The 26,750-nt window shown below is 43.0% G+C and overlaps 2 protein-coding genes across 2 annotated transcripts in view; one reads left to right on the top strand and one right to left on the bottom strand.

The window, feature by feature from the left end:
• Positions 1 to 2,465: 2,465 nt before the first annotated feature.
• Positions 2,466 to 26,750, top strand: PDHA1 (pyruvate dehydrogenase E1 subunit alpha 1). The gene is made up of 11 exons (XM_059050865.2): positions 2,466 to 2,799; positions 15,481 to 15,540; positions 16,112 to 16,285; positions 17,285 to 17,411; positions 18,105 to 18,196; positions 19,023 to 19,115; positions 20,199 to 20,354; positions 20,606 to 20,677; positions 22,639 to 22,706; positions 23,777 to 23,885; positions 24,388 to 26,750. The coding sequence occupies exons 1-11, from the start codon at positions 2,743 to 2,745 to the stop codon at positions 24,550 to 24,552; spliced, it is 1,173 nt and encodes a 390-aa protein (XP_058906848.1). The 5' UTR covers positions 2,466 to 2,742; the 3' UTR covers positions 24,553 to 26,750.
• Positions 25,638 to 26,750, bottom strand: part of MAP3K15 (mitogen-activated protein kinase kinase kinase 15) — a 122,119-nt gene continuing 121,006 nt past the window's right edge. The window contains 3 exon segments of the mRNA XM_067023184.1: positions 25,638 to 25,692; positions 26,375 to 26,451; positions 26,534 to 26,643. Of these exon segments, the coding sequence (XP_066879285.1) occupies positions 25,638 to 25,692; positions 26,375 to 26,451; positions 26,534 to 26,643 (242 nt within the window).

Below are 26,750 nucleotides of genomic sequence, written 5' to 3'. Positions count from 1 at the left end.
TGGAAAGCATTTCTGTGGCTCCAAAGGCAGAAGAGCCCCGAGCCATAATCCTTCCAACAGGGAATTCCCTGGTGGTCCAGTGGTTAGGACTCTGTGCTTTCACTGCTGAGGGCCTGGGTTCGGTCCCTGTTCAGGGAACTAAGATTCCACAAGCCACGCAGCACAGCCAAAAATAAATAAATGAGAAGAATCCTTCCAACAGCATGGAGCCTAGCACATCAAAAACACTCAAATATTCATTGACTTTTATGACCTGTATACATGATTTTTCTAAGTCATCCACTGGGGGGATGGCTCCCACCAAGAAATCCCAAGGCATGGTAAGGACCACGGTTTGCTCCAAAGTTCAGCTGGATTGAGAATTTTTAGGGTGCTTTGTAAAGGAAAGATCAAAAGGCATATTTCAAGATCCCTAATCTAAATCCTCTGGCTTCACCCAGAGAAGCTGGTCATAAACTGGCCAGGCCGGAGTGCTGGAGAGAGGAGTCCCTCATCTCCAGTTCTACCCAAGCTCTGAAACCCTCCTCTCTTCTTTTCTTTCTTTCTTTCTTTTTTTTTTTACATTATTATAGAGACTGTCAAAGTTTATTTTCCTTTAAGAAATGAAATGATCTTTTTTTATTGAGGTATAATTGACATACTATATTAGTTTCAGGTGTACAACATAGATTCAATATTTGTAGATATTGTGAAATTATCACAATAAGTCTAGTGAACATCCATGACTATACATAATTACACATTTTTTCTCGTGATAACAACTTTTTAAGAGATCTATTCTCTTAGCAACTTTCAAATATGCTGTATATTACATCCCCATGACATTTATTTTATAATGAGGAAAAAATTAATCAATAATCAACCTAAGAAAGAAATGGAAAATTTCATTTGAGCCAACCTGAGGATTATAACCTGGGAGACAGCCTCTCAGAGAGCTCAGAACTGTTCTGAAGAGGTCAGGGGGCAGGGAGGCCAGTATGTCTGTGATTTTAGAGAAGGGGTACATGCAATCAAACACACGTGTTGGTAGAAGGTTACTGCTGTTCATGAGGGAAGAGATATCTTAGTTAATGGTTTTAGTGCTTTTCCAAGTATGGGAAAATGCAACAAACTGGGTTCATAAAATTTTCTCCTGAAAATATCTAACTACCTGAGGGCCAGTTCTGCCAGTTTTCCCAGGGCGCAAAATGCCTCATCCTGTTCTTCACCCTGAATTCCTTTTAGGGTATATTTTAGGTCAGTGACTGCAGCGGCTCACAACTTGATTCTAGTAGAACTGGATGGTGGGCAACATTATTTTACAAACCCTTCCCTTTCGGTCTTAATTTAAACCAAGGTTTGGGAGGCATTTCATGACCAATTAATTTGGCCCACAGCACTAGGAATGCTCATTCCCAGGTAAGGCCGGGATTTCATTGATAGGACTCTCCATGTGCTATTAGTGGATTAGGCCCTGTTGACAGTAGCCCAAAGCCTCTGGACCGCCTGTCTTACTGGTCTGTTATGGTCCAGGAAATGGTTCCCTCTTGTTGCTTCTTCCTATAGCTAGAGTTACGCTATTACCTTCCTTGATCTTAAGAGAACTACATATCAATATTCGGTGAATCATTTCAAGTCACCTAGTCATTGTTATTTTTATCACAGGCTCAGTCACACATCTGGTAATGCTAGAAACAATCATTTTGTAAAATAGGCAGGATATAAACAATATAGCTAGTGACATTAATAAGGTCTTATGTAAGTATTTAAGGTAAGAACTTCCATTAGGTGTGGCCCCGTATCTCCCCAGGTCACGTGACCTGGTCTGTTCTGTACCCGTCGCTATCTTTAAGGGAATTGATATATTGGCATTGTACATAAAATTCACCAAAGATGTATGTACATCCAAGGTGAGTGGTGGGTCATCATGATCCCTTAGAGGATTGAGAAAGGAATGTTATCTTCAAAGGGGTTACATGGCTGGCGCTAGAAAAAGAAAAATTGATCTGCATGGTTGAGCAGGTATTTCTGCCATTAGGGAGTTCAGGTTAATGCATAAATGCAGATGCACAATGCACACGAGAGGGGAGGCAGGAGGCCCAAACGGGCAGAGAAAAAACAATTTGTTTACATTTTTCTTGTCTTGCCTTAAAATGTGAATTTTATTTCATCAAATCCTAGCTCACAGTAGATAGGGAAGCCTTACAACTGTCACATGATCTCTAAAAGACAAATCAGCAGCAGAACCATTTATAGAAACCAGGTGTTCTGTCTTTTGGCCTCCACCAGGCATATTAATCTTCACCATCTGTGTAGTGAGCAAAGGCTGCAAAGTTGCAGCACCGGCAGGGCTGGACTCTCAGTAGGATTGGCCTTGCACGATCATGCGTGGCTCAGCTGGCGTGCAAAATCCAAGATGGTCCTTTTCTCGCGGGGCCTGGAGGTGTGGCCTCACGTTCCCACGCAGGCACCCTCAGGTCTCCGGCACCTCACCGGCCGGCTGCTTGGTGACGGAAGGATTCCCTCGGCCTCGCCCTCTGGCTCTGACACCCAATGGGCGGCCGCGGGCCTCTCAGGCGCACGCCCTGGGAGCCGTTCTGATTGGCCCGCGGCCCGGCGAGGCGCATGACGTGTCCGCTGCGTCGTGCTGGCGTGAAGTGGTAGCGTCCGCTCCGGGAGCCTGAAGGAGACTTGGAGGCACCTGGGCCGCGCTGCTTGGGTCGTTTGGAGTAGCCGCTGCCGCCACTGCCCGCACTCCACTCCATGAGGAAGATGCTCGCCGCCGTCTCCCGCGTGTTGTCGGGCGTCGCCCAGAAGCCGGTGAGGTGGCGTGAGCGACCCGGGGTGGGGCGCGAGTGGGCCCGAGGCCGGAGGACGCCAGAGGGCCGGGCGAGCGGGCTGAGTGGGCCGGGCGGGCCGGGCCTCGTGGAGCCGCGGGCCTTTGTCTTTCCTCCGCGTCGTGCGCTCCGCTCCTGGCCGCGAGGGGAGCGGTGGCTCGGCCCTCGGACGCCGACTGAGGGAGGGGGAGCTTTACAAGGTCCGCGTGGAGGTCAGGCGCGGCTCCTGGTGCCGGCCTGGTCGGTGCGCTCCGGAAGGGCCCGTTGGTTTACCCCAGACAGGAAAGGGGGGGGGGGGGCCTTGGGTTTCCTCGAGTCTCCAGCTGACCGCCTCTTCCCAGCCCACTCATTTTAAATCTTCCTCTTGACCGGGAATCCGGAGACAGAGGGGCTCCGTTCAGACTTCAGTTTCACCAGTTACTAGCCCTGTGACCTTGAGTAAGAGGTTTTTGTTTTTTCTTAAAGACCCCCGCGCTCAGTTTCCTCATCTCTAAAATGGAGATGAGAGTACTTATCCCGTGGGGTGGTGGTTTTTTTTTTTTTAAATGAGGATGAGAGACGGTGAGGCTTAAACGAGTGACAAATATGTAAACCTTTCCCGGTAGCGCCTGGTACCTAGTAGGTGCTGCCTGTGTGTGTGTGTTTTTTTTTTTTTTTTTTTTTTTTTTTTTTTTGTGGTACGCGGGCCTCTCACTGTTGTGGCCTCTCCCATTGCGGGGCACAGGCTCCGGACGCGCAGGCTCAGCGGCCATGGCTCACGGGCCCAGCCGCTCCGCGGCATGTGGGATCTTCCCGGACCGGGGCACGAACCCGTATCCCCTGCATCGGCAGGCGGATTCTCAACCACTGCGCCACCAGGGAAGCCCTGCCTGTGTTAAACATTGTTATTATCATTTAGGATCTCTGTTGCCTTATTGATTCTCTGTATGGAAGATCTGTGCATTGATGTGAGTGGCGTGTTAAAGTCTCCTCCTCGTACTGTATTCCGGGCAGTTTCTCCCTTTGTGTCTGTTAGTGTTTATTTTATGTATTTGGATGCTCCTCTATTAGGTGCATATATGTTGACGGGTGTAAAATCCTCTTCTTGTATTGATCCTTTTATCATTATATAGTGTTCTTTATCTCTCTTTATGCTGTTTGTTTTCAAGTCTATTTTGTCTAATATGAGTATTGCAACCCCCGCTTTCTTGTCATTTCCGTTTGCATTTCCTCACTTTAAATCTTTGTGTGTCGTTCGCCCTAAAGTGGGTCTCCTGTAGGCAGCATATTTTAGGCTCTTGGTTTTTTAAAAATCCAGTCTGCCACTCTGTCTTTTGATTGGAGCATTCAGTCCACTGATCTTTAAGGTAATTATTGATACGTATGTATTTATTGCCATTTTATTTTATTTTATTTTATTTTTTTGTGGTACGCGGGCCTCTCACTGCTGTGGCCTCTCCCGTTGCGGAGCACAGGCTCCGGACGCGCAGGCTCAGCGGCCACGGCTCACGGGCCCAGCCGCTCCGCGGCACGTGGGATTCTCCCGGACTGGGGCACGAACCCGCGTCCCCTGCATCGGCAGGCGGACTCTCAACCACTGCGCCACCAGGGAAGCCGTTTATTGCCATTTTATACCTTGTTTTCCAGTTTATTCTATGTTTCTTCTGTGTTCCTTTCTTTTTGTGGTTGGAGGGTTTCGTTTTATTTTATGCTTGTGTTTTCTTGCTGGTTTTTGTGGATCTATTGTATGTTTTTGACTGGCAGTTGCCCTCTTTTTCAAGTATGTGAACCCCTTCCTGTATCTGTTTGCTTTAGACTGGTAGTCATACAGGCTCAAACGCTTTCTAAAAATACGAATCTACGTTTTGTTACTCTCCTTCCCCACATCTTATGATTTTGATGTCCTTTTGATTTCATCTTCATGTTTATCCTTTTGCTGCTCCTTGTGTTTATCATCACAAACCTTTCACAAATAGGTTTTTTTGTTTTTGTTTTGATCTGTATAGTGGCTAATTTAAGTGATTTACTTTCCAATTGTGATTTCCTCCTTCCTATATCTTCTTTTCTGTTTAGAGAAGACCTTGGAGTATTTCTTTTAGGGTAGGTTTAGTCTTGCTGAATTCTTTCAGTTTTTGCGTGTCTGAGAAATTCTTTATTTCTTCTCCTGTTCTAAATGATCATCTTGCTGGGTAGTGTATTCTACCTTGCAGAGTTTTCCCTTTCAAGACTTGAATATATTTTGCCACTCCCTTCTGGCCTGCAGCATTTCTGTAGAGAAATCAGCCAGTAGCCTTATGGGGATTCCTTTGTAACTACACTTCGTTTTTCACTTGCTGCCTTTAAAATCCTCTCTGTAACTTTTGCCATTTTATTATAACATGTCTTGGTGTAGGTCTGTTTGGTTCATCTTGTTGGGACCCTCTGTGCTTCCTGTATCTGGATATCTGCTTCCTTCTTTAGGCTTGGGAAGTTTTCAGTCATAATTTCTTCAAGTACATTTTCAGTCCCCTTTTCTCTTTCTTCTCCTTCTGGAATCCCTATTATGCATAGATTGGCACACTTTATATTATCCCATAGGTCTCTTATATTGCTTTCATTATTTTTTTCACTTGCCTTTCTGTCTGCTGTTTTGATTGGGTAATTTCCACTCTTCTACTTTCGAGGTCACTTATTCTTTGTTCTGCATTATTCAGTCTGCTATTTATTGCCTTTAGCTCAGCTTTCGTTTCAGCAAATGAAGTTTCTAATTTTTCTTGGCTCCTCTTTCTAGTTTCTTTTTACAGTAATCTGCATTTCTGTCGATAGCCTTTCTTAAGTCCTTCAGTATTTTCAGTATCTCCTTTTTGAACTCGGTTTCTACTAGACTGAAAATGTCTGTTTTATTGTTTGTTCCTTCAGGGGAATTCTCTTGGTCTTTTAACTGAGCGTGGTTCCTCTGCTTCTTCATTTTGCTTATATTTTTCTTACTCTCTGAATTTAGGAGAAACAATTATCTACTGTAGTCTTGGAGGGCTACTTACACGCAGGTGCCTCCCTGCGTAGTTTGTGTGCGTTTAATATTTTTTTGGCATGAGGGCTGTTTTTGGTTTGGATTTTTGCCGTCTCTTTGCTCTTTTTTAAAAAAATAAATTTATTTATTTAATTTATTTATTTTTGGCTGTGTTGGGTCTTTGTTGCTGCGCACGGGGCTTTCTCTAGTTGTGGTGAGCGGGGGCTACTCTTCGTTGCGGTGCGTGGGCTTCTCATTGCGGTGGCTTCTCTCGTGGAGCACGGGCTCTAGGTGCGCGGGCTTCAGTAGTTGCAGCGCATGGGCTCAGTAGTTGTGGCTCGTGGGCTCTAGAGCACAGGCTCAGTAGCTGTGGTGCACGGTCTTAGTTGCTCCGTGGCATGTGGGATCCTCCCGGACCAGGGATCGAACCCGTGTCCCCTGCATTGGCAGGCGGATTCTCAACCACTGCACCACCAGGGAGGCCCTGTCTCTTTCCTCTGCGTGTGCTGGTCATTATCCCCTTGATAGGGGATGTGCAGGTGTGTGGCTCGCGCGTGCTCCCGGGGAGGGTGGGGGCAGTGGTTGGTGCCCAGTCACGGGACCCTTGGCAGCTGCAGTGGTCTGCATCCGCCTCTGGAGTCCGAGATGGCAGTGGCGGCTCGAGTCCGCCCCCCGGAGCTCGTGTAGGTGGTGCCCTGCTGCCTGAGAGTGCACGCACGGAGAAAGAAGCTCCTGTGGCGGTCCCACCCCTCTCTTCGTGCACCCCCCAACAATGGCCCCTTGCCTTTCTGGCAGGCCCAAGCTTCTTCCCGTATTCCCTCAGTTATGGTGCACCACACTCCAGCCCCCTCAGGCTGTCTCTACTAGCCAACTCCAGTCCTCGCCCTGGGTCTGACCCCCGAAGCCCAAACCTCAGCACCCAGCCCTTGCCCAGCCCAGTGGAGGAGAGTCTCAAGCTGGGGAGTGCAAGGTCATGGTACCAACCTTCTGTGTAGGTCTCTCTCGGCTTTGCTTTCCGCAAACCAGTTGCTGCACTCTCCTCGGAGGTTCTGAAGCTCCACCTCTGTCCTGGGTGATATCTCCACCAGTGAGGGGACTTCTCAGGGTGTGGAAACCTTTTCTTTTTCACAGCTCTCTCCCAGGGGCGCAGGTCCCGTGCTGATTGCCTTCTCTCTCTTTTTTCTTTTTTCTCTTGTCCTACCCAGTTATGTGGAGATTTTTCTTGCCCTTTTGGGTGTCTCAGGTCTTCTGCCAGAGCTCAGTAGGTGTTCTGTGAGAACCGTTCCACACATAGATGTATTTTTGTTGTGTTGATATTTGTGGGAGAAGGTGAGCTCCATGTCCTACTCCTCCACCATCTTGATCTCAATATCCCTCACACTTCTTTTTAAGTTTTATTTTTATTTATTTATTTATTTTATTTATTATTTTTGGCTGCGTTGGGTCTTCGTTGCTGCGCATGGGCTTTCTCCAGTTGCAGCGAGCGGGGGCTACTCTTCGTTGTGTTGCGTGGGCTTCTCACTGCGGTGGCTTCTCTTGGTGTGGAGCATGGGCTCTAGGCGTGCGGGCTTCAGTAGCTGTGGCACACGGGCTTAGTAGTTGTGGCTCGTGGGCTCTAGAGCACAGGCTCAGTAGTTGTGGCGCATGGGCTTAGTTTCTCACGGCATGTGGGATCTTCCCGGACCAGAGCTTGAACCCGTGTCCCCTGCACTGGCAGGCAGATTCCTAACCACTGTGCCACCAGGGAAGCCCCAAAGCTCAGGTTCTTGATGTCTCATCGCAGAAAGAATTCAGTGAGAGACAAAGTGATAGGTAAGAAGTGGATTTATTTAGAGAGAAACACACTCCACAGAGTGTGGGCCATCTCAGAAGGTGAGAAAGGCCCCCCTCACACTTCTGATATGACTTTTAGCTTAACTTTCGCTTAATGTGGCTCCTTTCACCCATTATGTCGGTGAATCTTACTATTTTTGAGATTCATAGTAATGAAATGGGAGAAAGTATCTAAGTAGCTTTCTGACAGTCCAAATCTTCGACCTTAACCTTCTTGCTTTTCATTATGTAGAACTGTCATTCTTTGTTGTTGGGAATTTAGGATGGAGAAAGAGAATTTTTCCTTTTCTTGGTTACTGTTGCTTGACTGGTTTGGTCGTTAGTTTTCAGTCTCCAAAATGCAGTTTCTGTAGTTGTATCTGGAAATTTATTTTGCAAGACAAGATATATATTTCTAGCCCCACAAAACAATTTAACTGTCAAAAATAACATATCCATTTCATGATTGCCAAACATAACCTTTTGTTTGTCACCTCATACTTCTCAACTTTACTTCTTCCCCAATTTTTCAATTTTCTTCACTTATTCTGAGATGTATTGGACTCTCTCAATCTCTAACTTAACTGAAGCATTTGTCTCTAGCATTTCAACTTTTTTTCTCCAGCAATGTCATGGTTTTTGGCTTTATTGGATAATGGTATATTGATGGATGAAGAGATCACTAGATAATAGTTTTCTGCCTATTGGCTTGTACACTTAGCAGATCAACCTTACCCCTGCTCACCAAGATCAAGTCCATTGCTACAAGTTGGATGGTAAGGTAACGCACTGTATGAACATATCAAAAGTACTGTTTGTGGGATCTGAAGAACGTTCAAGTCTGCATGAGAAGAAGTCATATTGGTTTACGTATTTGTGACGTGGCAGAATGTGGCTAAAGTAGTACTGTCCTCCTGATTAAATGTTTGTTGTCTAACCTGGACCTTAGCCATCACATAGAGTACTGCTGCTGTGAGCAGAGTGAAAAGGAAACATTTCTGGCAGCTTTTTACACCCCCCCACCTCCAAGCAGTGACAGCCACCTGAACATCAAGAAGGGAGCACTGGGGATTTCCCTGGCGGTTCAGTGGTTAAGACTGCGCTTCCAATGCAGGGGGTGCAGGTTTGATCCCTGGTTGGGGAACTAAGATCCCACATGCTGTGTGGCACGGCCAAAAAAAAAAGAAGGGTGCACTGGGACTCTTTCGGCGGCCGTGCGGGTTTGAGGAGGCAGCTTGTGGGGGTGCGGTGCTTACGGTGGGGTGACACAGACCTTGGAGCCAGATTTGCTGGGTTTTTACCTCAGCCCCAACAGTTAAGTGCTCTATGGCTTTGGGCAACTCAGGTAGCATGAATCTCATCTGCACAGAGAGAAAGCTTCACTGAAAACTCATTGCAGGTCCCACCCGCTCAACTCACATGGCAACAGTGCAGTCAGAGGCCTGCCCTTCTAATCCTCAGACCCATGTAGCAATAGGAATTGAGGTTAAAACACAGATGCCACTAATCTGCACACCAAATGCATGAGTCAATGACACCAGCTCTGAGATCTGTTTTGAGCCCAAGCAATGGTCCAAGTCGCACATAGGTCACCTTGCTTGATCTAACAACAGATCAACCTCAGAAAGAGGCATTTTTGTCAGAATTTCACCCCCTGAAAAAACAGCTGGCTACTCTGTTTTTTTCCCAGTAATAAATGAGAAGCATTTATTTTATTTTTTTAAATTTTTGAATTTTATTTTATTTATTTATTTATACAGCAGTTCTTATTAGTCATCAGTTTTATACACATCAGTGTATACATGTCAATCCCAATCGCCCAATTCATCACACCACCATCCCCACCCCCCCCCCGCGGCTTCCCCCCCCTTGGTGTCCATACGCTTGTTCTCTACATCTGTGTCTCAACTTCTGCCCTGCAAACCGGTGCATCTGTACCATTTTTCTAGGTTCCACATACATGCGTTAATATACGATACTTGTTTTTCTATTTCTGACTTACTTCACTCTGTATGATAGTCTCTAGGTCCATCCACGTCTCAACATATGAGCCAATTTCGTTCCTTTTTATAGCTGAGTGATATTCCATTATATATATGTACCACAACTTCTTTATCCATTCATCTGTTGATGGGCATTTAGGTTGCTTCCATGACCTGGCTATTGTAAATAGTGCTGCAGTGAACACTGGGGTGCATGTCTTTTTGAATTATGGTTTCCTCTGGGTATATGCCCAGTAGTGGGATTGCTGGATCCTATGGTAATTCTATTTTTAGTTTTTTAAGGAACCTGCATTCTGTTCTCCATAGTGGCTGTATCAATTTACATTCCCACCAACAGTGCAAGAGGGTTCTTTCTCCACACCCTCTCCAGCATTTGTTGTTTGTAGATTTTCTGATGATGCCCATTCTAACTGGTGTGAGGTGATACCTCATAGTTTTGATTTTCATTTCTCTAATAATTAGTGATGTTGAGAAGCTTTTCATGTGCTTCTTGGCCATCTCTGTGTCTTCTTTGGAGAAATGTCTATTTAGGTCTTCTGCCCATTTTTGGATTGGGTGGTTTGTTTCTTTAATATTGAGCTGCATGAGCTTTTTATATATTTTGGAGATTAATCAATAGTCCATTGATTCATTTGCAAATATTTTCTCCCATTCTGAGAGTTGTATTTTTGTCTTGTTTATGGTTTCCTTTGCTGTGCAAAAGCTTTGAAGTTTTATTAGGTCCCATTTATTTTTGTTTTTATTTCCATTACTGTAGAAGGTGGATCAAAAAAGATCTTGCTGTGATTTATGTCAGAGAGTGTTCTTCCTATGTTTTCCTCTAAGAGTTTTATACTGTCTGGTTGTACGTTTAGGTCTCTAATCCATTTTGAGTTTATTTTTGTGTATGGTGTTAGGGAGTGTTCTGATTTCATTCTTTTACATGTAGCAGTCCAGTTTTCCCAGCACCATTTAATGAAGAGACTGTCTTTTCTCCATTGTATATCCTTGCCTCCTTTGTCGTAGATTAGTTGACCATAGGTGCGTGGGTTTATCTCTGGGCTTTCTATCTTGTTTCATTGATCTATGTTTCTGTTTTTGTGCCAGTACCATATTGTCTTGATTACTGTCGCTTTGTAGTATAGTCTGAAGTCAGGGAGTCTGATTCCTCCAGCTCCGTTTTTTCCCCTCAAGACTGCTTTGGCTATTTGGGGTCTTTTGTGTCTCCATACAAATTTTAAGATTTTTTGTTCTAGCTCTGTAAAAAAATGCCATTGGTAATTCAATAGGGATTGCATTGAATCTGTAGAGTGCTTTGGGTAGTATAGTCATTTTCACAATATTGATTCTTCAATCCAAGAACATGGTATATCTCTTCATCTGTTGGTGTCATCTTTAATTTCTTTCATCAGTGTCTTATAGTTCTCTGCATACAGGTCTTTTGTCTCCCTACGTAGGTTTATTCCTAGGTATTTTCTTTTTGTTGCAGTGGTAAGTGGGAGTGTTTCCTCAATTTCTCTTTCAGATTTTTCATCGTTAGTGTATAGGAATGCAAGAGATTGCTGTGCATTAGTTTTGTATCCTGCAGCTTTACCAAATTCATTGATTAACCCTAGTAGTTTTCTGGTGGCATTTTTAGGATTCTCTATGTATAGTATCATGTCATCTGCAGACAGAGACAGTTTTACTTCTTTTTTTCCAATTTGTATTCCTTTTCTTTCTTTTTCTACTCTGATTGCCGTGGCTAGGATTTCCAAAACTATGTTGAATAATAGTGGTGAGAGTGGACATCCTCGTCTTGTTCCTGATCTTAGAGGAACTGCTTTCAGTTTTCCACCATTGAGAATGATGTTTGCTGTGGGTTTGTCGTATATGGCCTTTATTATGTTGAGGTAGGTTCCCTCTGTGCCCACTTTCTGGAGAGGTTATTTTTTTTTTATCATAAATGGGTGTTGAATTTTGTCAAAAGCTTTTTTCTGAATCTATTGAGACGATCGTACGGTTTTTATTCTTCAATTTGTTAATATGGTGTATCACATTGATTGATTTGCGTATATTGAAGAATCCTTGCATCCCTGGGATTAAATCCCACTTGGTCATGGTGTATGATCCTTTTTTGTTTGCCGTATGTGGGCCTGTCACTGTTGTGGCCTCTCCCGTTGCGGAGCACAGCCTCCGGACGCGCAGGCTCAGCGGCCATGGCTCACGGGCCCAGGTGCTCTGTGGCATGTGGGATCCTTCCGGACCGGGGCACAAACCCGTGTCCCCTGCATCGGCAGGCGGACTCTCAACCACTGCGCCACCAGGGAAGCCCCGTTCCTTTTAATGTGTTGTTGGATTCTGTTTGTTAGTATTCTGTTGAGGATTTTTGCATCTATATTCATCAATGATATTGGTGTGTAGTTTTCTTTTTTTGTAGTATCTTTGTCTCGTTTTGGTATCAGGGTGATGGTGGCCTCATAGAATGAGTTTGGCAGTGTTCCTTCCTCCATAATTTTTTGGAAGAGTTTGAGAAGGATGGGTGTTAGCTCTTCTCTGAATGTTTGATAGAATTCAGCTGTGAAGCCATCTGGTCCTGGACTTTTGTTTGTTGGAAGATTTTTTATTTTTTTCCAGTATGTGGGCCTCTCACTGTTGTGGCCTCTCCCGTTGTGGAGCACAGGCTCTGGACGCGGAGGCTCAGCGGCCATGGCTCACGGGCCCAGCCACTCCGAGGCATGTGGGATCTTCCCAGACTGGGGCACAAACCTGTGTCCCCTGCATTGGCAGGTGGACTCTGAACCGCTGTGCCACCAGGGAAGCCCTGTTGGAAGATTTTTAATCACAGTTTCCATTTCATTACTTGTGATTGGTCTATTCATATTTTCTCTTCCTTCCTGGTTCAGTCTTGGAAGGTTATACCTTTATAAGAATTTGTCCATTTCTTCCAGGTTGTCCATTTTATTGGCATAAGGTTGCTTGTAGTAGTTTCTTAGGATGCTTTGCATTTCTGCAGTGTCTGTTGTAACTTCTCCTTTTTCACTTCTAATTTTTTTGATTTGAGTCCTCTCCCTCTTCTTCTTGATGAGTCTAATGGTTTATCATTGTTGTTTATCTTCTCAAAGAACCAGCTTTTAGTTTTATTGATCTTTGCTATTGTTTTCTTTGTTTCTATTTCATTTATTTCTGCTCTGATCTTTATGATTTCTTTCCTTCTGCTAACTTTGGGTTTTGTTTGTTCTTCTTTCTCTAGTTCCTTTAGGTGTAAGGTTAGATTGTTTACTTGAGATGTTTCTTGTTTCTTGAGGTAGCCTTGTATAGGTATAAACTTCCCTCTTAGAATTGCTTTTGCTGAATCCCATAGGTTTTGGATCGTCGTGTTTTCATTGTCATTTGTCTCCAGGTATTTTTTGATTTCCTGTTTGATTTCTTCAGTGATCTCTTGGTTATTTAGTAACGTATTGTTTAGCCTCCATGTGTTTGTGTTTTTCACGTTTTTTTCCCTGTAATTCATTTCTAATCTCATAGCGTTGTGGTCAGAAACGATGCTTGATATGATTTCAATTTTCTTAAATTTACTGAGGCTTGATTTGTGACCCAAGATGTGATCTATCCTGGAGAATGTTCCGTGCGCACTTGAGAAGAAAGTGTAATCTGCTGTTTTGGGATGGAATGTCCTATAAATATCAGTTAAATCTATTTGGTCTATTGTGTCATTTAAAGCTTCTGTTTCCTTATTTATTTTCATTTTGGATGATCTGTCCATTGGTGTGAGGTGTTAAAGTCCCCCACTACTATTGTGTTCCTTTCGATTTTCTCTTTTATAGCTGTTAGCAGTTGCCTTATGTATTGAGGGGCTCTTGTGTTGGGTGCATATATATTTATAATTGTTATACCTTTTTCTTGGATTGATCCCTTGATCATTATGTAGTGTCCTTCCTTGTCTCTTGTAACATTCTTTATTTTAAAGTCTATTTTATGTGATATGAGTATTACTACTCCAGCTTTCTTTTGATTTCCATTTGCATGGAATATCTTTTTCCATCCCCTCATTTTCAGTCTGTATGTTTCCCTAGGTCTGAAGTGAGTCTCTTGTAGACAGCATATATATGGGTCTTGTTTTTTGTATCCATTCAGCAAGCCTGTGTCTTTTGGTTGGAGCATTTAATCCATTCACACGTTTAAGGTAATTATCGATATGTATGTTCCTATGACCATTTTCTTAATTGTTTTGGGTTTGTTTTTGTCAGTCCTTTTCTTTTGTGTTTCCCACTTAGAGAAGTTCCTTTAGCATGTGTTGCAGAGCTTGTTTGGTGGTGCTGAATTCTCTTAGCTTTTGCTTGTCTGTAAAGCTTTTGATTTCTCCGTCGAATCTGAATGAGGTCCTTGCCAGGTAGAGTAATCTTGGTTGTAGGTACTTCCCTTTCATCACTTTAAGTGTATCATGCCACTCCCTTCTGGCTTGTAGAGTTTCTGTTGAGAAATCAGCTGTTAACCTTATGGGAGTTCCCTTGTATGTTATTTGTCATTTTTCCCTTGCTGCTTTCAATCATTTTTCTTTGTCTTTAATTTTTGCCAATTTGATTACTATGTGTCTCGGCGTGTTTCTCCTTGGGTTTATCCTGTATGGGACTCGCTGCGCTTCCTGGACTTGGGTGGCTATTTCCCTTCCCATGTTAGGGAAGTTTTCGACTATAATCTCTTCAGATATTTTCTCTGGTTCTTTCTCTCTCTCTTCTCCTTCTGGGACCCTTATAATGAGAATGTTGTCGTGTTTCATGTTGTCCCAGAGGTCTCTAAGGCTGTCTTCATTTGTTTTCATTCTTTTTTCTTTATTCTGTTCCGCAGCAGTGAATTCCACCATTCTGTCTTCCAGGTCAGTTATCTGTTCTTCTGCCTCAGTTATTCTGCTATTGGTTCTTTCTAGTGTAGTCTTCATTTCAGTTATTGTATTGTTCGTCTCTGTTTGTTTGTTCTATAATTTTTCTAGGTCTTTGTTAAACATTTCTTGCATCTTCTTGATCTTTGCCTCCATTCTTTTTCCGAGGTCCTGGATCATCTTCACTATCATTCTGAATTCTTTTTCTGGAAGGTTGCCTATCTCCACTTCATTTAGTTGTTTTTCTGGGGTTTTATTTTGTTCCTTCATCTGGTACATAGCCCTCTGCCTTTTCATCTTGTCTATGTTTCTGTGAATGTGGTTTTTGTTCCACAGGCTGCAGGATTGTAGTTCTTCTTGCTTCTGCTTTCTGCCTTCTCGAGAAGCACTTATTATTTCAAAAAAAAAAAAAAGTAAGGGAGGTGTAGAGGACATTTTCCTTCTGGTGCTATTCAAATCATGAAACTTCCCTCAAATCTTTTGTTAAGTCAGGGAATGCTAAGTATCTTTTCTTTTGTCTTGTACATTTCTCACTAAGGTGTCTATCTCATGCTTTGTGTGGTTTAAAATATTTTTCTTATAGTACCGTTTCATAGAGAAGTGATTTGCCTGAGATAGGAGTTGAATCATAGTTTTATTTGAAGAACAATTCTGAGAGGAAAGCATTAGCTTGCTCAACGTATGTGGTTATGACTAAGAATAGCAGAAACATACCCCACAGATTATCTAGTCTCTTCAGTTTGGCCATTAACTTCATTATATTTTCACTGTAATTTCTTTGAAAACAAAGTGACTAAATAGATGGGTTTCTGCAGTTTGCCTGTAGATGGGGGTACAATCACGTTTCATTGGCCAAAGCATGGATTCATTTTGGAGGACAAGATCCCAACACAGTGAACAGAATGGAAGATAAGCCCATGAATGTGTTAGGGCTCTTAGAGTTCTAGGACTGCATCCTGATAAGTGATTAATAAGAATAATAACTCAGAAATAACCGACAATGGAAAGCACTGATATACTTGTATATTCTTTTGATCTTTCAAGGCAAGCAGAGTGCTGGTGGCATCCCGTAATTTTGCAAATGATGCTACATTTGAAATTAAGGTAAGAGGTGTTTTGCTTCGTGTTAAATTTTTTTCCACAGGTACACTTTATGATATAGTTTTACCTTTGCAGTAGAGCATTTTGATATTCATGCTTTTCACCATTTTATTCCAAATGTCCTAGAATCGAAGATTCAGAGAAGTTAGCAAAAGTTAGAATTTACTCCTTTTACATAGCAGGTTTTTGGTAGTTTGGAGCAGGAGAGCAAGCTAAAAAAATTAAAGACCTACTCTAAGACTTAAAATGTGATTTGGTAACATGTTTGAAGAAGAAGATTCTTAGAATGCTGCTTTGAAAGTTTGTCTTTCAACCTATAACTCAGTTGACTTCTAGGGGTTTTCAGTGAAAGTCATCTTAGAAAGATTTCCTTCCTCCAAAACCCCATCTCATTGCACAGTGAGTTTTATGAAGGAATCAGAAGCAATATGCAGCATTTCTGATGTGCTCGCCTGCTGGTTTTCAAGTTCAGTATTTGCTGGTTTTTGATTTAAATATTTCGAGTTAGATCTTAGAATGGTTGGCAGTATTTACATTGTAGTGACTGAGAGATAACTGTCTGATTCCATTTCAGAAATGTGATCTTCACCGGCTGGAAGAGGGCCCTCCTGTCACTACGGTGCTCACCAGGGAGGATGGGCTCAAATACTACAGGATGATGCAGACTGTTCGTCGAATGGAGTTAAAAGCAGACCAGCTATATAAACAGAAAATTATTCGTGGTTTCTGTCACTTGTGTGATGGTCAGGTGGGTGGTAGTTTTGTACTAAAACTGTGTTACTTAGGAATTGAAGTATGGTGTGTGTTTATTGGCTTTTACCCGGCTTTATCTGTCTGAAGGATTTGAGGCTGGTTTTAGAATAAAAATGAGAATGCTGAGACCTTTTAGGAAGCTTATGCTAAAGAATTTACTCATGTATCATATACTGCTGACTTTCTCTGCCATTACAGCATTATGATCACCTGTACTGAGTAGACTTTTGGGGGAAGGGTTTTTGTTTTGTTTTTTTGTTTCGTAGGTTTAGGCTAAGGTTTATAAAATCAAATGCCTGCCAGGGACCAGTTAGGTAGAATGAATGAGTATCGAGAATGGTGACAGGGACTAGTGGTGAAGTAGGGCAGACAGCCCCCCCCCCCCGCCGCAGGGGTAGTCATAGCTGGCTGGTGATAGTCCAGCCCGTTGGTGCCATGTGGAAATATGGGGCTAATGCTTCCTGTTGCTGATGTCTTCGAGAGAAGACAGTCGTCTCCAGTTTCATGTGAAATTCCCCAATTTTTTTTTTTTTTTTTTTTTGTGGTACGCGGGCCTCTCACGGTTGTGGCCTCTCCCATTGCCGAGCGCAGGCTCCGGACGCACAGGCTCAGCGGCCACGGCTCACGGGCCCAGCCGCTCTGCGGCATGTGGGATCTTCCCGGACCAGGGCACGAACCCGTGTCCCCTGCATCGGCAGGTGGATTCTCAACCACTGCGCCACCAAGGAAGCCCTCCCCAATATTTTAATGTTCACATTTGATTCAGGATTTTTTCAAATTACAGTACAGGCCTAAAAGAAACAACGTATCTGGGGATTGCCAGTTTATGGCTCTGGCTTGGGCCTTACCCTCTACTCTGTTTCTGGTGAAAAATAGAGGTACTTGTTATTAATGAAGAGTTCTACTAGGCCAAGTGTTTCATAATAGTCTAGGAAACCTTTTAACTAGAAATGTGTACTGTACTGACTCATTGCTGCTTCTTCCTTGAGTGCAGGAAGCTTGTTGTGTGGGCCTGGAAGCTGGCATAAACCCCACAGACCATCTGATCACAGCATATCGGGCTCATGGCTTTACATTTACTCGTGGGCTTTCTGTCCGAGCAATTCTCGCAGAGCTTACAGGTTTGTTATTAATTTACAAAAAGGGGAAATTAAGTTTTCAGATCTCCTATTAAGATGCTAACCGTTTATAAGTTAACATTGAAACCTTTTTGAGGGTTAAAAAAAAAAGCTGAAACCAAAAAAACCTCTCCCTTTTGGTGCTCTGGTACCTCTCTTGTGCTTTGGAGTAAACTGACCATTTTTGAGGTTAACTGGCCTCTCAGGTAAACGGTCAGCTCTATAAAATCAGAATAGTGTTTATCACTCAAGCATGCCAATAGAAATCTAGGAAAGAAAGTAAATTGAGTATAAGTATTTCATTGGGTAGAAATTAAATTCTAGGATTCTTCTCAACAGTTCCTTTGTCCCCCTTGACTCTTATACTAGTATAGGAGAAATCAGAAGATGTTTGTAACTGGCCAAAAAAAAAAAGTCTAGGGTACCACACTAACATTTGAAGAAAACTCAGTGATTAGAGAGCTGAAAAAGTTGGAAAGGTCAAGGACATGGGACTGGTGTGACCTTTATTATAAAAGGGCCAGGAGACAAGGAGGACTTGTCTATGTATTTGCATAGAGGGACAGGTGCTTAGGTAGTTGAATCGGTTTCTGAGTTTTAATGGTTGAGCCTCTACGTAAATACTCACGGTGTGTTTTTGTTTGTTTTATATATTTGGTTTTTGAGTGTGTCATGTTTGTGTGGTGCCACTTCTAGGACGAAGAGGAGGTTGTGCTAAAGGAAAAGGAGGATCGATGCATATGTACGCCAAGAACTTCTACGGGGGCAATGGCATCGTGGGAGCTCAGGTAGTTGAGGACTAGGATTGTATGATTTTCTGGATTTGGCCCTGGCCCACATCTGTGCAATATTTTGTACCCCAGAGAACTTCCCTCTGAAGTACTTCAGTACTTGGGGGGCCCGGTGTGCTTTAAATGACCTCTTGCTTCATACCCCATCATTTGATCATTTACTAAATAGATTTGGACAGTGATTTAAAATGTTTCCTTTTAGGTATTTGTTATGTTTTATAAGTAAGCAAGAGCCTCTAGCAGTAGAACTATACCTTTGCCTTTTAATTGATATTTAATTGCTTTGTCACATCCTCTTGGCCACAACTCTCTCCCTGCTGTAGACAGTGCTGGCACTGGTACCAGCCCAGGAGAAGCAGGTGGTCAGGATCTTAAGGGCCTAGTTTGAATCTAAAGCCAGCTTCTGTGGTTATGCCGTCCTCCTTGTTCTCATCAGTTAGTAAATAATGAACAAGTAACCGTTTAAGATCATACCTCGATTGTTCGGTTTACTTTCTAATATATTAAGGTTCTAGCATCTGGGTGGTTTTGTTTGTTTTTGGTATTTTATTAAATCCTTGGTTTCTTTTTCTTTTTTTGGCTTTTTAGGATTAGCAGTTGAATCTCTGAATGCATAAATGTTACTGCTAAATGGCTGACATAGAATATGACAGTAGTTATTCGTGTTACTTTGCCAGTTTGTTTATAATATTGGGGGTAGGGTAAGCAGAGACAGGGTTGGGGTAGGGACAGTGTCATTTCTATCTCACATTCTGGTCAGGAGTTAACATTCAGAGCATTAACTTCTTCCCTCATTTACTTTCTTGGTTGTCCTTAATATGAGGTGCCCCTGGGAGCTGGGATTGCTCTGGCCTGTAAGTATAACGGAAAAGATGAAATCTGTTTGACTTTGTATGGTGATGGCGCTGCTAATCAGGTGAGTATGTGTCTCTTAACTTTGCAATAGTGATTACAGTTTTATGTCCAAAGTGTTGAATATTCATAGTTCAGTTTGTGGCGAAGGAGTATATTGCTTCCTCGTTGAAATGGCCATTTATATGGCAGGCTAAAATTTGGTTTTGTGGCCAGGCTAAAATTTGGTTTTGTGGCCACGTTACAGATTTACATCCTGGCATTGTTTCACAAGCGCTTCATATAGCTTACCTTTGCTCTACCTCAGTGCTCCACAGACTCTGTGGGCAAGGACGGATTGACATTTTAACCCTTGGCAAACCAATTCTTTTTTTTTTTTTTTTTTTTTTGTGGTATGCGGGCCTGTCACTGTTGTGGCCTCTCCCGTTGCGGAGCACAGGCTCCGGACGCGCAGGCTCAGCGGCCATGGCCCATGGGCCCAGCCGCTCCGCAGCATGTGGGATCTTCCCGGACCGGGGCACGAACCCGCGTCCCCTGCATCGGCAGGCGGACTCTCAACCACTGCGCCACCAGGGAAGCCCCGGCAAACCAATTCTTAAACCAGTACTGTAATGTACAGACTCATTCTCCTGAATGCCAAGGCACTGTCAGACTTCTCTCATAGTTTCTGAGCCCTGACTCTTTTTGCTCTTCTGTCGTGGTCTGAGTAATCACCAGTCCATGGTTGACACCCTGCGAGGCCCTGCTCTGGATGCTGATTCTCAGACCCTGGTTCACTCTGGTTATCTAGAGGGTCTCATAGAATCTACAATGAAGCACAAAACTAGGCAGCTGTAGTACATTCTTACATGTCTATCTTTTCCCATTGTATTCTCCGCTGCTGCCTTGGCCCTACAGAAGCACGTGGTAGTACTTGGTTTGTCACTTCCTTAGCGGCAAAAGAGGTGATGCGTTTGCTGCGCTGTGGGGGCCCCCCCCACCCCACCCACCAAGCGCACACACTCCTTTGCTTCAGAAGCTTAGTTGTGAGTGAGGCGTTTTCATCCTATGGAAGCTTTCTCTGCTGGGTAGAGCAGCAGCTGTTGTGGATGATAAAGTCTAGAGAAAAACACCAAATGAAACCACTTGAACTTTTACACACTTCCAGGGTCAGATATTCGAAGCTTATAATATGGCGGCTTTGTGGAAATTGCCTTGTATTTTCATTTGTGAGAATAACCGCTATGGGATGGGAACATCTGTGGAGAGAGCAGCAGCCAGCACTGATTACTACAAGAGAGGCGACTTCATTCCTGGGCTGAGGGTAAGGACACCTGTTGTGGAGCTGGAACTACACCCTCATGGCCTGATGCCCGGGCACTCTGTCAAGTGCCCTTGAAAATCTCAGACAGAGCAAAGAGCTCTGATTTCTTAGTGGATGAACAGATCATGTAAGATGAAAATGGCTTTAGGCAGTTGGATTTATGCTCTGCCCCTTTCCTTTTTATTTTTAAATTTTTATTGAAGTATAGTTAATTTACAATGTTGTGTTTAATCTTTCCCATTTATTAATAGGTAGATGGAATGGATATCCTGTGTGTCCGGGAGGCCACAAGGTTTGCAGCTGCCTATTGTAGATCTGGAAAGGTAAGATTTTTCTTGTAGGCCTCTAGGCTAGAGATTTCTAATGACATTTATCTGTCTTAAAGTTAAAAGAATGCCCCCTGTGTCTATTGTAGCAATTTAGAAGTAGCTGCTAATTGAGGTGTAAAAGAGAAGCAAGGTCCAGTTAAGCAAATCGGGTCCCTTCATAAATAACATGGTCTTGATAGCTCACGTCTTGGGAAACATTCCATGTTAGCCCCATTTGGGGTAGATCTTTCCTTCCGGTGCTCACCTCAGCATTCTGCCTCTGTCTTCATTGTGACAATCTGTTTTGCCTTTTGGTTTGGTTAATTATGTGCCTCTAACTCCCGCCCCTCCCGCCCATCAATCATAAGCCCCTTGAGAGAACAGACTGGGGACTCCTGCAGTGTCCGGCACAGAACGTTGCTTATGTAAAATAGGCATCCAGTATAAGTTTGTCTTCTATAAATTAAATGTTTAAATTATGTAGTCTTAGTCTTGCTGTTTCAGTCCTAAGAATCTTGACCCTTCCAGTTATAGCAGTGGAGGGAGAAGGGAACAGTGAGATTGGCCTAAAAAGAGGCTTACATGCCATCTGAGCTGGTGGAAAGATGTTCTTCTCCCTAAATCAGCGTTCCACAGCCCAGAAAGCAGGCCCCTGAGGTTTACCTTTCAGTGAATTCCCCCACGTATGTGTTTGGGCAGTAGTGCAAATAAGATTTGGCTGGCAGTGATGAAAATGGAAGAGAGGGAGCTGTAGAACGGTTGAACAAGGAAAAAAGGAGATGACTAAGATGGCAGGTTGGTGGAAGTGGGCTCAGTGGTCTATATCGGAACTCTGAGACTAGGGGTCCCCGCCCTGGGTGGCGGGTATCATCCCCCTCGCTCCCAGTTCCTGAAAGAATATGTGGCGTCCAACAATATGTGGAAACAGGATCAGTAGTTTGTAGTGTGTTGACTTTCTCAGCCTGACCAAAACCTGATCTTGGAATTAGGGGAGGATCTGGAAAAACCCCTTTATCACCATCCCCTTAGCCTAACCAGCCGTGCTTCCAAATGGCTACAGGATGATTAACACAGTAGGTGAGTGACTGAGAGAAGATATGTCAGGCAGTGTGCTAATAAGCACTTAGGTATGACCTGTTTTAATTGGCGCAGCTCTGAGCTGGGTTAATTAGTGTTTTGTAGATGAGGAAACTGAGGTATGTAGCTTCTATACAGTACAGCCAGAACTGGAACCCAAGCACTTGGATTCCATCCCCTGCCCTCTTTTAACTACGACACCAAACTGCCCAAGGATTTTAGATCCACCCCTTCCCCTCTGTTCAAAGTTGTCTTGTAAAAGGGGGCCGGTGTAGCATGAGCCAGCTACCTCGTGGTAGCTGGACTCTCCCAGTTGCAGGATTAGCACCTGCCAACTTTCTGTTACACACTAGCCAGATCTCTGTGAGGCAGGATTGGTTGCCGTCCCCTCTGAAACAGTGCATGAAATGGGTGTGACATAGAAATTCACCTATCCAGCCTCTCTTCGTGTGTGCTGGGAAGTGGAGAAGGACGAGAGGACTAGAGGTTTGCTTTTCATCTTATTTTGTTAAGGTTTATGTTAGTATTTTTCTCTAGCCTTGATAAGAATGCTTACAGATGATTTTACCTATAACGGGGCGGGGGGGTGCGGCGGAAAGTCTAGCATATAAAGAATGATCTATCAAATGCAATTCTGGTGAAATAGAACCCATTGACATTACATAAAGAATTGTCTGCCTTTATGCTGTGGGGGGGTGGCTTTTATTAATAAGTTCCTGTTAAAAATAAGAAGGATGAAACATGCAATAAATAGGTAATAGAAATGAGAAGAGATAAATCAGTCAACTAAGAAGAAATTCTTAACAACTCAGATCCGATGAAGGTATTTAATCCTGAAAGGATGTACATTTGAGGCTGTGGCCATTGTTTCACCTAACCTCCGTTGGGTTCTGTTTTAGGGGCCCATACTGATGGAGCTGCAGACTTACCGTTACCATGGACACAGCATGAGTGATCCTGGAGTCAGGTATGGTCATGGGAAAAGTCCGAAGTGGATGGGCTTTGAATGGTGCTACTTCGATGAAAAAGACACCAGTTGGCTTCATGCATTGATTTAGTAGTTAGTCTGAGCCTGAAAGCCGTGCCTTCCAATAAATTGGTTCCAATTCTGAAAATTCCTAGTTATCGAGTGTGTACATGTTAGTTAGCATGAGCACCAATAAGAGAACAATTGCAGAGAGGCACTGTTGCATAAAACGGGACTGAGGGTAGAGTAGTATACTTGGGGGCATTACCCCAGATTCTGTCACGGCATACTCCTCTTCTGGCTGGCATGGAGCAAGACCAAGTAGCACGTGGGATATTCCATATGTTGAAATGAATCAGTCAAAAAAAAAGTCTTGTCACCTGGTAACTCTGGCATGTAATGCTGCAATCCCAGAGTGTGGCATAATTAAGAGTAGATTTAGTCAAAGTAAGCCGTGATAAGTCTGAGTATAGAATGAAGGTCTAAGGGAAAATGTTATGCAGAGCAACTTACATGGAAGAAAGCACTTGGTGTAATTCTGTTCTTTAAAAAATGGTAAATAGAGCCTTTCTTTGCTTTTAGTGTTATTTCAAATGCTGTAGGACAAGGGTCAGTTCTACAATCAAGAATCGGAAAACCTCCTCTCCAAGTTTTTGCTCTGTGGCCTTAAGGGAGAAAGGCAAGGCACAGTTTTTTCCTGCTTAGCCTTCTGCTGCCTCAAAGGTTATAGCTATCACCACAGAAAACCATCTCCCCCACCTCCACCACTACCTTCCTGCCCTACCTCTAGATCAAAGCAGCAAATAGAAACTTGGCCCCTGTTGTCAGAATGCCAGAGAAGCCAGGTGAATTGCCATTGTAGAGTTTTCTATAAAGACAGAGCAGCTCTTCCTTACAGAGTATTAGGATGAGTTCTTGTATTTTGAAAGTATATAATTCTGCGCTTCCTACGGTCACATAAGTACTGATGTGCTCCTTCGTCTCAGAAACATACTGCTGTGTTTCACGGACTGTCCTTGCTATACCGGCACTGTTCTTATCTACTTGTAACTCTGTTTCCCTCCCTATAGTTACCGTACACGAGAAGAAATTCAGGAAGTTAGAAGTAAGAGTGACCCTATCATGCTTCTCAAGGATAGGATGGTGAACAGCAATCTTGCCAGTGTTGAAGAACTAAAGGTACAGTGACTCTTGATGGTTTAAAAACTCTGCCTTTGAAGGTTGGCTCTCCTTTTTGAGCAGTTTCTCTCTACACAAGAAGCTGCCACTCCTAGGCGAACTAGGTAAGTAAATGGAGAAGAACATATTGTATTGGGTTGGCCAGAAAGTTCGGTCGGGTTTTTGTTGTGCCGTCTTGCGGGAAAACCCGAACGAACTTTTTGGCCAACGCAATATTTTTCACGGGACATTAAACTCCTCCACCATCACAGTTCTTCTTCCCTAAAAATATACTTTAGGTTTTTAACTCATAAAGGTTCCCTCGCCAGGGTATATGTCTTAAATGTTGGTATCTGCCCTCCAGAATACTCCTTCGTGGAGCGTTGTGTCATTTTAAAAATAACATTTTCAATAAGAATAGGTATACTTCCAGTACTAGTAGAAGAGTTAACAACTAGCAACAGGTTTCCAAGTTGGTACCTAAGCTGCTGTCTATTCTCTTGAACTGTAATCTGATTTTTAGGAAATTGATGTTGACGTGAGGAAAGAAATTGAGGATGCTGCCCAGTTTGCTACAGCTGATCCTGAACCACCTTTGGAAGAACTCGGCTATCACATCTACTGCAGCGATCCACCTTTTGAAGTCCGGGGTGCAAACCAGTGGATCAAGTTTAAGTCCATCAGTTAATGCGAGATGGTTACACCTTCAGTGGGCTATTCGGCAGCAACTGTAAGGAAAGCTTTGGGTTCTCAACTTTGTTAAGGAGGAAAAAAAACCCCATAGAAAGAAAGCGTAGATCTAAATAGATAGATAGTGTAATTGCATGAGGTTTGTACAGTGTTGCATTAAAAGATATAACGTCTTTTAATGTAGTATCTTTTAAGGATAGTATGGATCTTATAAAGGTTATTTTAGTTCTGTAGGTCTAAAATCGGTAATAAGAGTTTGCTTAACCCTCCTTCAAATTACTTCTTTAAAATCATTCTATTTGGTTTAATTGTATACTAGTTTGACAAATACTTTTTTAGTTACTGAAAGGAAAAACAATTCCTTATATGCCTGTCCAACTCTGCCACCTCTTTGTGGGGCGATCATTGTCCTGTCCCTCCCCAGTGCCCAGCAGCTTACCTGGTGTACCCTCACGTGCACACGCGCCCCCATTCGTGTGCATGTCGGTGCTGAAGCCTGTTCACACTGAACCATCAGTTCTCCTTCATAAAACACAATATTATAACCGGGCAGGGGTGGAAGGACAATTCGGTTTTTAAATAAGACTACTTCATTTTAAAGGCCAAATAACTTAGTTTTCTCCATTTATACATTCAGTATAAATAAGAAGCTATTTTCTTAATAGTTTTCTATTTACATTCATATCAAACATTAAATACAAGGCATATTCTTATCAATTTTATCAAGTGCAATTCCAGTTAATAGTAATGTATGGAATGTATAATCTAAAACAGTGATTCCCAGCCTTTTTGTTATTTTAAACACCTGTTGTTTCACCTTTCCAGCAAATATTTTTCATGAAAATTCATTTCTAAGGATTCCCTAATACTCTGGGCTGTCAAGACCAGGTTTTACAATCACTGTTTTCACAAGTTCTACTCACCTTGAAGATAAATAAAAGGTTAACATTTTTTCCATAATTCTTTAAAACTTCAAGTTCTTAAATTATTCATTGAACAAGTAGTGTTTTCCTTGTGTAAATGCAGCAGAATTCGTGTGCTCTCTGCTCCCTCTGTCCCCTGGCTTAGTTGATTGATTAAGCCTCATCTTGGGTTGCCGGGGTCCTGTCTTCTGTACTGGGAGACTGCAGTCCCGAGCCTGCAGAGGAGACCACCACTACGAAACAGGAGTCGTCTTTAGAGTTGTAAGAGAAGACAACTTGAAAGCAACACGGCAAAATACTTTAGGATCCCTTATGGCAAAAGCTATAGTATATCCTTCCGGACTTGTCTAGATTTGCTGTCTAGTCTTAAAAATGCAGTCCCAAACTTGAAAACTTAACTAAAATAGGAATATGTTCTCTTCACATATGAAGGTGACACTTGTGCCTTAGCAGGAGTGGGACGTGGCCTGAGAGGTATTGTACAGGAGTGCTGCTGCATCTGTGCAGAGCAGGGTATTTAAGATGACGACATGGGGATGAGAACGCAGGATGCAAGTTAAAGAAGGGTTTGGGTGTAGCCCACTGGCATCTCATGTCTCTCTTCACTCCACTCCCAGCCAGGCCTGTTTCTTGACTTTTCCTACTGGGCCTTTAGCTTCTGCCCCCTCTCAGCTTTTCCCCAACTTTAACCGTGAAAAACTCCAGAGTTTGGAGTGAGGTTGGTAGTTTTTTGTTTTTTGTTTTTTTTCCTGACTAAGCTATAGAAAAGGGAGTTAACGTTAATGAAGGGGGGAAAGTTACCAGCACTTTGTTTTCTACTGCTTTACTTAAAAGCCTAATAACACCAAAAAAAAAAGTCATTTTCTGTTCCACAAAGTGTTTTGAGGCTATTCTTACCGTAGTCTAAGGTACCTTAGGTCTTCCTTAGTGATATCATTAAGAATATCAGAAAGTGTATAACCTGCTTCAAGAATCTGAAACAAAGATCAAATACATTAAGAGCTAAGCAGCTCTGTAATGGTAGCATAGGAATGGTTTGTTTGGTTCTAAGTTTACCTTTTCAATTGTTTTCGTATCTGCTCCTCGCAGTTGCAACCAATGGACAAGCTCTTTATCTGTTCTCTGCCCATAAGAGGGAGGAGGGGACGCTGAGTTCTCTGTAATCTCTGTAATGATTAGAAATTTATGTTGTATACTGATGTGTAACAGCAAAACTCTTCAAGTAACAAAGTGGATGAAATAAACTATTCCCGAATGTGATGTGAAAAGGAAA

The sequence above is a fragment of the Kogia breviceps genome, chromosome X (assembly GCF_026419965.1).
Source record: "Kogia breviceps isolate mKogBre1 chromosome X, mKogBre1 haplotype 1, whole genome shotgun sequence".
NCBI lineage: Eukaryota > Metazoa > Chordata > Mammalia > Artiodactyla > Physeteridae > Kogia > Kogia breviceps.
The sequence above is the reverse complement of the archived record's forward strand: the minus strand, read 5'-3'. Positions and strand labels throughout refer to the sequence as shown.

Bases quoted from the DNA above. Each gene is read 5' to 3' on its own strand.
- PDHA1 (XM_059050865.2), top strand. From the start codon at position 2,743: ATGAGGAAGATGCTCGCCGCCGTCTCCCGCGTGTTGTCGGGCGTCGCC. The intron at 2,800-15,480 runs GTGAGGTGGCGT...TGATCTTTCAAG, and splicing joins CGGGCGTCGCCCAGAAGCCG to GCAAGCAGAGTGCTGGTGGC. The intron at 23,886-24,387 runs GTACAGTGACTC...TCTGATTTTTAG, and splicing joins CCAGTGTTGAAGAACTAAAG to GAAATTGATGTTGACGTGAG.